At 49.7% G+C, this 11,181-nt stretch overlaps 1 protein-coding gene across 1 annotated transcript in view; it reads right to left on the bottom strand.

Moving 5' to 3' along the window:
• The window catches only part of LOC8050797 (transmembrane protein 114), a 66,529-nt gene extending 55,526 nt beyond the window's left edge, over positions 1-11,003 (bottom strand). Inside the window, exon 1 of the mRNA XM_029970687.4 lies at positions 10,413-11,003. Within this exon, the coding sequence (XP_029826547.1) occupies positions 10,413-10,653 (241 nt within the window). The 5' untranslated portion in view covers positions 10,654-11,003. The remainder of the gene's footprint in view (positions 1-10,412) is intronic.
• Between the last annotated feature and the right edge of the window lie 178 nt (positions 11,004-11,181).

Raw genomic sequence — 11,181 nt, forward strand, 5'->3', positions numbered from 1 at the left:
CGTCACAGAGATCGCGTTTTATGAACCAAGGTAGGCCGACCTGTACGGCGACGCTCTTGGCCGCACACACGAGCGACGAGCCAACAGCGCGGATGTTCATCGCCTCTTTCGCGTGCACGGCTCTTCAGCCGGCTTTTAAAGCCGCCTGCCACACCACCGCCCATACATCGTATACACCGAAGACGCGGTATCCGCTGCGAGACGGGACGCGAGAATCACCCAGTGAGCACGGCTCCTTCGAAGCACACGTTCGCTTCGCATGCCAACGAGACAGGTCTGGTGTACGACCCATGCGAGACCTTCGTACAAGAAACTCCTCGGACAGTGTCTCTAAAGACTGTCTGATGTCTTACTGCAGTAAGACATCAGCAACTCCTCGCTGAACACCGATGCAAGTCAGACGCCCAAAGTTGTACGCATACAGCCTGAGTCTACTGCGTCCCGAGCGTCTGGTTCGGAGACGTTAAGCTCTTATTGAAAACCATCTCTCTTTCTCTCTCTCGACTCTTGAGTGATCACGTTCCCGCCACGGAATCCGGTGGCGAAAAAAAAAAAGGACTTCGTCGAGGTTCCGATGGGAAAACCCCTTTGTTCGCCTCGTTCGCCTAAAAACCCGCAACGAAAATTCATTAGTTCCGTGGGCTGTCAACCGCGGGCCGCCGTATTTGCTCAAAAAATTTGCCGCCCCCCCCCCCCCCCCCCTTCCCCCCTCCCTCCGAAGAAAGACGAGAGAGAGGTCTTCATCGACGAATCCGCTCTGCCTGTTCGCAGACAGAAGGCGACGTGTTCGGAAGAATGTACGCAATCGCTCATCTTTTCCTGCCGCAGAATCATCTCCTTTTCGAAAAGACATATCCCCGGACGCAATCGATGGCGGCAAAAGGTCGTTGACGTCGCAATAAGTCCACGGGGGGCGGGGAGGACGACGACCGGAGGTTAATCCGCCGGTATCGTCGCGGTCGACTTTCACAAGATGGCGGCCGCGATCTCCAGAGAGGCATCGAGTCGACATACTTTCGAGGCACGGTACTCCACTGCCCCGGCGATTGAAAGATGTGACGATCCTTCGGATTGCGACGTTACCGAAGGAGGCTTGAACACGTTGGAATCCCCCCCCCCCCCACCCCCCCCCCCCCCCCCCCCCCTTCCGGTAAATGAACAAACGAGTGAACGTTCGATTTTTTCCTTCCTCGTTGAAACGGCGGCAGCCACGAACTTTCCAAACCTGCTGCAGTTGCCCATGAGGCAACCATTCCGCGTGCCCATCAAGAACTTCCTGTCTGTACGACGTAGCTACCGAAAAGCGCCTATCGATCCAGCTCAACATGTCACATCCTATCCGACACTAGGACACGACATGGGCAATCAGACAGCCCCCCAAAAAAGCATGGTCTTGGAGCTCGTTGTCTTTCTACATTCACTTATCTCTAACCAAAACACACAAACACACACGGACGCACGCACGCACGCACGCCAAAAAAACGCTCGAAGAAGAAAAAAAAGAAAGGAAAAACAAGGTATTAATGGGCTTGGTAATGGGTACAATTATTGACTTATTTGGTTATGTGAATAAGTTTTTTTTTTAAAGACGGGCGCGTTAGCGAAACGTTTGAAAATGGTTTGTTGTTTCGACTGACATTTTGAAATTAAGCTCACATAAAGTGCACCGTTTATTACTGGTGTTGTGACCGCCAATCTTATGACATTTTTTTAAAGACCTGAATTGTTTTTTTATGCGTTTGATTCTTGGTGTTTTTTTTTTCTTTTTTGGCACTTTTTTTTACCTGGGTTACGTTTAAGTCGAAAGTGTCAAACAATGGAAACAAAATGTATTTGTAAAATAATTTTAACATGCTAAAACATTGCCATTTTAATCTTGTATTTAAATGCTTTCGTCGAAAGTGTAATCGGATTTCTAATTAAATACATTTTCGCCTACGTTTTTTGCATCTGTTTTTCGATCGCTAAATTTTGCAAGTATTCTACCCGTCCCATGCTCCCGGCAGCGCAGCACAACTGCAGAATATCGCGGGAAACGACCAATAAATAATAATTAAATAAATATTATTTTTGTTTACAGGCGCAGACATGGTCGCACCCCTCGATGTTATAAAAAAAAATGGGCGTCTGACTAATTACACCGCGCTATCTGTAGACAGAATATAACCCGAAGGCGATAACAACGTGGAACGAGGTGCCTCGTTACCACGTCCGACAACCCACGACCCTGGTCTACGCTCCCTTAGCCTCCAAGCTGACATTTCCAAGTTCGCTGGAAGCAATACTAACGGCTAGACCAATTTTAAAGCCGCTAATACGTCATACAAGAGACATAGCGTTCGCAGCAAACGCGATGACAGAATACTTTTATATATGCATGCTTGGACCGTGTCTGCTGCAGGCAGGTTTTTGTATACGCTCGATGTGACAGGACTTTCGCGAGAGAAGTAATGCCCAAGGATGGATGAAAGGATGCTAAAGGTGTACCCTTTATAACGGGCGGTAACTCGCGCCACCTAGCCCAAAATATGGCGACCGCCAGTGCTGCTTTGATGAACTTTTGAAGAGGGTCTATTTGTGTGATGCACGTTAAGGAATCCAGGCTTCCAGTCGTTCTGCACTGGTCATATCGCCAGTGTAAGGCAGACGAACTGACCGCTGGATAAACCATATAGACCCAATTTGAATTTGATTCAGCTTCCGATCAGCTGCCAGTTTGGGCGCAGGACGTCAAGCACAGGACGGGTCTTGTCGATCGCGGTGCAATAAACCTCTTTCTTGAAGCTTTCGTGGGCGCACCCTTCAATGCCCTTCCGGGTCCGGTGGATACACAACGATGCGGCCGGGCTAATCTTGGGTCTCTGGATTACCACTGGGCATATCATCAGGTCAGTTCCACCGTAACAAGGATACAGAAGACCATTCGGACAAGGCTGCTCCATCCAGGGGTAAAAAAGTATATTCGATGGTGCGGCCAGCAGAGTTTCGTACCTCTGGATCACTTTCGCATGGATTCGGTTAGCTTACCATAATTGGCCCTTTTCGCGTATGCGAACACACGCCGTCTTCTTGCCTCCCAAGCAAATTTCTGTCGCTCCGTCGTGGCAGGCCTTACGAGCTTGTATAATTCCACAACTGCTAGTCAAAAAACACCAAGGTGGTGATTTAGCGAGGTTCCTCTGTAATGCTATTATAAACAAACGAGGCAGTCGGTCGTCTTCTAGGACTATTACAAAAATATGTAAACAAGTCTCTAATCCATTTTTAGCTAAGCGCGAGGAGAAGTGCCGATGAAATATTTCAAGGTGCTAGGAGGGGCGTTACGTTGGGAATTGTTTGTCCCCCTCCGGGAAGCAGAAACATGCATGACAGGATCTCCTTGAGGCACATTTAGAAGAAAACTCCGACAAGGCGCGGTGCTGACCATTGCCATTTTTGGCGTTTGCGCAGATGGAGACGAACATTGGTCCCGCCAAAGTGCACGCGGTGAGCACACGCTGCAGGATTGTGCGCTTCGGACGACGGTCTGCGTCTCGAACCTCATTACATCTAATGGATGCTAGGCGCTTTTCGGAATCAGGGACCGTCCCGTCGGTCAGGATTTGCCCGAATGAACACCGCCTCAACGAAGTCGCTCGACCGCCGTATGCACACACTTATCGGCGTTCCGGCTGTGCCCTTCTAGGGCGCTTCCGAAAGCCACTACAAGTACAGTCTTCACCAGTATGAAAGACCCGCTCCTCCAGGCAATGTACGCGTGCTAAGCACACTTTGACCAGAGCAACTTTCTTTTTAAGAAAAAAAGAAAAAGATCCTTCTTTTCCCCCGTGCAACGTTGTCACAGTCGGATGGCGTCAACTCGGCCATTAGACCCGATCCCGAAGCCGAGCGCCTTTCGACGCGCTGATTGGACGCGACGCCCAGCCGAACGCTGACGCGGCGCTCGCGTCCAATCAGCGCTCGATCTCGCTGTGACAACGACGAAATTCCAAATGGCGTCGGCCTGGTCGAAGCGAGCTCAGCACAGAAAACGGTAACTACCTCGTCAAATGGGCCTTTCGTACTGGTGGAGATTGTACAAGGGACCCTGTTTTTCGAGTCGAAACTTGCAACATGTCGCACAGCGTATGCAAAGCCTGGGTTCAATGGCTCTAACCCACTTTAAATACATCAGCACCAAAACTCATTTTTTCGAGCTATGATTCAATAATTCATAATGAAAGCGAGGTTAGGGGGTAGATTTGTGTTTTGTTAAAATATAGAAGGAAAGACACCTGTCAAGAATATACAAATGAAAAATTAAGAGTTTTCGATTACTCAAAAGGGTGAAGCCTTCTTCAAGCCAAAGTAAGAATACTTTGTGGGCCGTTAAAACGTTTCGTCTAACGAAAAGGAAAAAAAAAGGAAAGAAAGTTGTTGTCATTCCCTCTTTTGTCCAATCAAACGTCCAATAATCCACAAGAACGTTTTTCTTTCTTTCTTTGTTTTTTCACTAAAATTAAAAAAAAAGAGAAGCCTGGACTCCCTACTGCTATTGGAAAAATTTAGGTTTTGACACTTTTAAACGAGGCCATCGTTTCCATCAATATTTTCGCGTAGCAAATCCATCACCTAGCCCCACTTTCCACGGTATAGGTTACAGTGGCCGTAGGCGTGCGGGTCTTGAATTTTGCGATTTATTTAAAGCGGGTTAGATTCATTGGGCCCACGCCGTTGAAACGAGACGGCATTTCAAAGAAACGGCTATTGAACGTCGACAGCACAATCCAGCACTTTCGCAATTTGCGGATATGAAGCAACAGCGCGCATGTGGCCAGTCCATGACGTCGCTTCTTTGAACAGTCCACACAAAAGTTTCTCCAGACATGTCTGTCGCCTGCGACGCCGACGTCGCTTTTACCTATTACGAACTGTACGTGATTTCATCCCGTGATTTACACACACGTACACACCTTTAAAGGTAGCTTCGCTAACATATTCTATATGGGGATTCTTAGGCAAGCTATTAAAGTCGTAGGATAATTAGTTAATTAGATAATCAACGAGTAAATATGGCCACGTGCTTCTCACTTTTCCATTAGTATTATCGTTAAGAGGGTGATAATTCTACACCGGGTACTCGGTATTGTAATTAAGTAGACGAGAGCAGTTTAAAGTGTTTATTTTTTACTAAGTAAAACCGTTTTGTGGTACATTTTATTTCGTTCACATTACTAATATCGAAGGAGAAGAATGAGAAGAGCGTATCAATATTGACTCGTTCGTTACCAGATCAAATAGTTGACCTGGGAGCCATAAGTTGCACTACTATCATCGAATATTCTACCGAAGTTACTTTTGCGTATTTATTTTTATATGTCATCTAATAAATTAAAAACCATTTTGTACCCATGCAAGGTGGGATATCCAACGTACTCCTCGCTTGGAGTGCTGACTGATGAGACGAGAGGTCAGCACTGTTTCATTAGCTGCGGGTACGAATAGAGCCCCGAACGAAATATCGAAGTGCCCAAACATATTCACGTTTTGATGGCGTGGATTCAACCTGTTGGACTTCGGACAACGCCAATAGTCTGATCGTTCAAAAATGTGTACCGACCAGGGAAGTTAACTTAAGAGTGGTCCACGGGGAAGAGTAGCAGTGCTAGTATAAAATTAAAAACAGTTTTTTTTTTTTTTTTTTTTTTTTTTACGGATTGTTTTGTATTAGCAAAAAATGACCTTCATGACTCCTCCCGGATAGCAGATCTAAGGGACAAAACAAATGTGTCTAATATATATATATATATATACAAATGGTTACTCGTGTATTAGAGCAAATAAAATGGCCTCCGACGAATATGGTGAAGCAAACACGTGCAACGACCCCATAATAATAACCGACAGTTATTGCGTGCTTCTTTTTTGTGGTCGCCCTAGGAGAAAGTATATCCAGATCCGCAGTTGGATTGTGCACAATCATTGATATCTGTACTTATGATTTTTGGTTGATAGGTAGACAACAGCCCCGAAATCTTCAACGACAAAATGTACAGTTCTCTCACACTCCTGTGTAGAAGAAATCGCACATGGAAAGTTATCCGATTTCGCAGATTACCCTGACCCTGGCTAATTCCATTTAACAAGTTCCGCTGTTAAAAGGCTCGCCTCGCTCGGCAGCCAGCCCCCCCCCCCCCCCCCCCCCCCCCTTTCCCCTTTAAAAGGCGGCTGTTGGCGTAATTCGATAATAAAGAAAAAAAAAACAACAGCCACGATGGTCTGAATAGTGCCATCTCGCAGATGAAGATGTCTGTACGGGTGCATCCAAACAGGAAGTTCGTTAGTCACGAAAGGATGCTTAACGTCTATCATGTAAAGAGACGTGATTTGGCCAATGGTGTGAAAACTGTAGCCTGAATTGATGGATGGATACGGCTCAATCCTTGCGATCAGGCGCCAGTTAGTGCCGTCTAGAGCGCTCAGTTTTAACAGCTAACAGAAAAAAATATACATAAATACAGGTTCTTTCATTTATACTTCATTCAAGTCAAAGCGGAGTGAAAGGGTCACATACAACTTACAAGTACGAACAAACATACTAAAAGTGCAAGGTCACTGTGCATTTATTGCGCTTAATTGACTTAGCCAAAGATAACACACGCAAAGAAAAATGGCTAACGTCGTGACGCTGCATTTTTGTATCAGCTTGATTTGTCCGATGGAAGTTCTGGAAAGACGTCATCGTTACCCGGCTGTAAGTAGCCGAAAGCGAACGAAAAGGCTATTAAAAATTTGTGACCCCTGTGGTGGCCCATATATTTCGTTTCATCATAACTTAAGTCAAAGCACTGTCAGGACTCGTAGGTATACGACCAGGAACACACACTAAAATCGAAAATCAGAAGACACTCACTACTCTTCTCAAAACCCGAGCGTGCTGGCAAGATTCAATTTATACACGAAATGATAAACAAATAGGGCAGATCACAGAACACGACATCTTTCAAAATGTAGATATCGTGTTCGGTGTGTCCGTCCAATTTCTTTGTTCTATCGTGCGTAAATTGAGCACTGCTCTATGCTGTCTTAGACCATAGGTTCTCAAACTCGGTTCCTGGCAACCTAGGGGTTCTCGAGAGCATACCCTCGATGATTTCCCAAGCTCGAAGATTTCCTCAACCTTCCCTGCCCCTTGGTAAAGCGATTTTCTTGTCTTATTTTAGCGGATGAAACGCTCCCTCCACATTATTGTCGAAAAGGTTCCGAGCTTTCTTTTCTCTACCATACTACTACTGTCTACAGGGTTTGTAGGATCCTGCACCGTTTTATTGCATCAACGACGAGACCGAGACGGGCTCCTGAGCTGTCATTCGAGGCAGGGGCCGGATTTCCTCAAGGTCGAAAAGTTGGGAGCTCCTTAGCCGGGGTTCCAACACGCACAGAAAGCTGACGAACACCGAACACAATGACGTTGTACTTTTGACGCTGTTTGACTGGTCCAATCGGTACGTAGCATCGGCTACACTTGTGGTCATTTCTCCTTGTTCTTGCGCGAAATGCATTGCTTCAAAACGTACGCATCAGCAACAAGCTCACAGCAATGGCCACTGACGTGACGTCAAAGCAACTTGCAACCTGCAACTTTCGCTAGTTAGTGGTGTCGTCATCTGGCGTCCCCTAGATGGCCCCGATGATGGTGTCCAAGTTCGTTCGAAGCGCGGGCGGGATTCTCCCTACCGACACTGGCCCAAGTGGCTCGTAGGCGACAGCAATTTTCGACGAGGGTCTAGACACCGCCTGCCACGTTGGTCGCAGTCGCCCCGGCGTCTCCACCCGAAATCGTGCTGAATGTTCCAGCGTCACTTAAAGGAGGTCAACACAAAGCACGGGCTTGAGCACTAGTGCTAGCGTCATACCAGCACGTAGATGGCTCAACTATTATGGCGCATTCACACTGGAAGCGGATCCGAGTTCGCAAAACGGTCGCGAACGCGTTTGTATAAAGATCCAGTACAATTGCACGCGCATGTGATGACATCAAATACGCGTGCAATTGTGTTGAATCTTACTACAACCGCGTTCGCGACCGCTTTGTGGACGCGGATCCGCTTCCAGTGTGGATGTGCCATTAGGTAGTTTTCGTAGATCGTTTTTTTCCGTCCCGTAACGCCCTCCGCAATCCGCTATGATTCCTGGAGCTCTACAGTCAAGGCCATCGGCGAGCAGGCGCAGCAGCGGCTTTTTCGTCGCGGAGGGCTTAGCGGAGGCGAAAACGCGGTCTGCGAAAACTCCCAGCGTCTGCCGTCTGCCTTGTCGGTGGCAGACGCCCGACGCGGCTGCACCGCAGCCCAAAAAAGCGCGGTCAGGTCATCGCTGTTCCTGGTAGACATTACGAGTCACGGGGACGCCGGCACAGAGGGGAGGGGCCCCGGTCCCTCGGGCGAACCCAACCCCCCCGCGGCCAGCACCGGCCACGGCGGCGACGGCGGTCGTTTGTTGCCGCTGTGACGGCTCGGGGCGGTGCTGCATTGCCGCATTCCTGCCTTCCGCCGGGACCAGGAAGGGACCGGCGCAGCGGGCGGCAAGGCCGCGCGCGGGCTGCTGTCGCCGACGGCAGGCGCAGCCTTGCGGATTTTGCGAAGAGCCTTTAGTCACACATTTCGCACATCACACACCGTCTCCAGACTGCCTTTTGTGTCATGTAGTAGTGGTGTGGCCGCGGCCGTGTCTGCTTCGTCACACCCGCGCAATAATCCGACATGTCGCGTACACGCCTAATACACACCTGCTATACTTGTGTTCACCTAAAAAACATTAAAAAAAGCCTCGCACAGCCGGTTAACGAGCATAGATAAAAGGCTGTAGTTTGGGGATTTGCTACGTCATCTTTACCGTAGGCCGGGGCGGGACGCTCATTGGACAGGCACGTAATGGGCGTCGACGTTCGGCCGGGAGCCGTGGCCAGACCTGGCCTTTGGTAGGTGAAGTCACAACTTTCACGCTGCGGCCTTTGTTGCCTACGAAGCGTCGGTAAACTGAATGTCACGCCTTGACACCTCTGGAATTTCGCGCGCGCGCAGGTGTCGTCTCGAGCACCGCACTGCTGACGTGTGACGCTAGGAGTGTCTGAAGACGGCCGTCATTAGCCTCGAAGGCCACGCGTACAGCAGCGTTTGTCCACGTTTGACTATACCCGTTGTGGGGGATTACGTCAGACGCGACTACGAGTTACATTGGAAGACGGCCGACGAATGCCATACTAACTCGTTACCGTGTGTCGCCAGCAAACGCAGTAAAAAAAAAGGCAGCGCGCGAAGGTGTCCAATAAACTGAAGTAATGGTGACAAATGCTCATTGGTCGACACTGACATATGCTGGCGTCATTTAGAAAGTACCGAATTTTATTTTACTCGGCGTATGAATATGCCTGTATCCTGAGGACAGGTACAGTCAATTGGTGTCCTAAGCTGAATGAAATCTACTACTGGCACATTCGCCGTTCGTATTCCGCTTCGCTCGAAATGATTGAACATCTAAGGCACTCTTCAATACGAATGAGAACCCACTGCGCAGTCAAAGCACATTCCAAACCAGAGGCCATGGGTAGTCTCCGCTTCACTGCCTTTTCGAGCTGAAGTATTGTTTTCTCAGACTCGTTACTGGGGCGTGTCACTCTTACATTCCTTCTCACTTGGGTAATGTAATCGTACTTGCGAGATACTGTTAATTAAAAAGAAAAAGAGCAGTAGATAAAAGTGTGGGCATTTTCGAAACTGTCTTGTAATGCCTTTGATGGAGGAAGCGGGGAAAACAGTTGAATTGTGCTTCGTACACACCTATGCAAACACTTTTGAGAGGGGAGTGACATCTCCTTCATTCGCCGCGTCTTTCGGTACAGGTGTTTAAAACGAACGGCCTGAAGGGAAAGGGTGGGGGGTGGGGAGGGGAGGGAGCAAAACACACTGCAATCTATAAGATGTTGTCGGTGGGGCACTATTTCTCATCGAAGATTCTCAGATGATGTGTCCAGTTCATCCCCTCCTTTTCGTTGTACACATCCCCCTTTTTGTTTTGTAGCTGTTGTTAGTTTCAAACACAGATAAAACACCTACCTGCCAAAAAGTGGGAAAAAAAAGCGGCAAGTAAAAAGGTAAACACACATTTGGCAGGCGAACTGGGTCTGAGACGTGTCGCGCGTGTCTTCTAACTCTCCGAGTTGTGGACCTTCCCAGAAGGCGACATCGCGACCGTCTTCTGATCTGCCCCCAACTCCCAGACGGCCCGCAGAGAGGAAGCCGAGATTCCTCCTCGTAGTAGAGTCGCGCACAAGACGCGTGCGCGTGGCGGCCGTCATGGCGCCGTCGTCGGAGAAAGCCGCCAAGGAGCAGGGCCGCGCCGCCATGACACACGTCCCGAACCGTCCGCTCACTCACCTCCTTTGGGCTTCTTGTCGGGGAAGCAGAGCCTGAAGAGCCCCTGGTCCCGACTGAAGTACTCCGGCTTCGTCTCGTACGCCCGATACTCGTCGGTGTCCCTCTGTAGCTGCGTCCGGATGGCCGTCCTGTTCACCCGCGTCTCCAGCCAGTTATCCGTTCCGAACGAGATGGCCAGGCAGGCCAGGGCCAGAACGGCCGCGATCGTCGCCACGGACAGGGTCACCGCGGAACACGCCATCGTCGTCGCACTCTAGGAGGACGTGCCTCCGCCTCAAAACACGGCAGCACCAGAGCCACGGTAACCACAAGGTACCTCGAAGACGGACGTCGGCCACAGAATGCCGCGGGGTTGGCGGACGCCTTTTTTCCGCCGTCGAGCCGAGTGAGCCGCGAGGGGAACTGGGGGGAGGGTAGGCCGACCTGTTGCGGTGCTTTAGTTGGAAGCTCCACAGGTAGGTATGGGGCGAGAGAGCCTCTGGAGAGGAACGGCAGCAAGCTGCAAGCGCGGTCGGTCGCTTCGGGGCTCCGCCTGGGATGTCGGAACCAGGCCGTCCCACCTGGCCAGTCTCGCTGTAAGGTGTGCGTCGCGAAGGGCGCCAGTCCAGGTACTCACGCAAGTGGAGCGCGCCTCTGAGCTGCGCGCGCGCGCTTTCTTTCCTCGAAGGAGAGTGGCACGGAGAGGGAGGATGGTACTTCGCGAGGCAGCAGAGGTGCGCTGCCGCTTCGAGATGCCTTCTTTTTTGGGGCTCCCTTCTTCGACGACCCA

The sequence above is a fragment of the Ixodes scapularis genome, unplaced genomic scaffold (assembly GCF_016920785.2).
Source record: "Ixodes scapularis isolate PalLabHiFi unplaced genomic scaffold, ASM1692078v2 PGA_scaffold6__148_contigs__length_123643588, whole genome shotgun sequence".
NCBI classification, from domain to species: Eukaryota; Metazoa; Arthropoda; class Arachnida; order Ixodida; family Ixodidae; genus Ixodes; species Ixodes scapularis.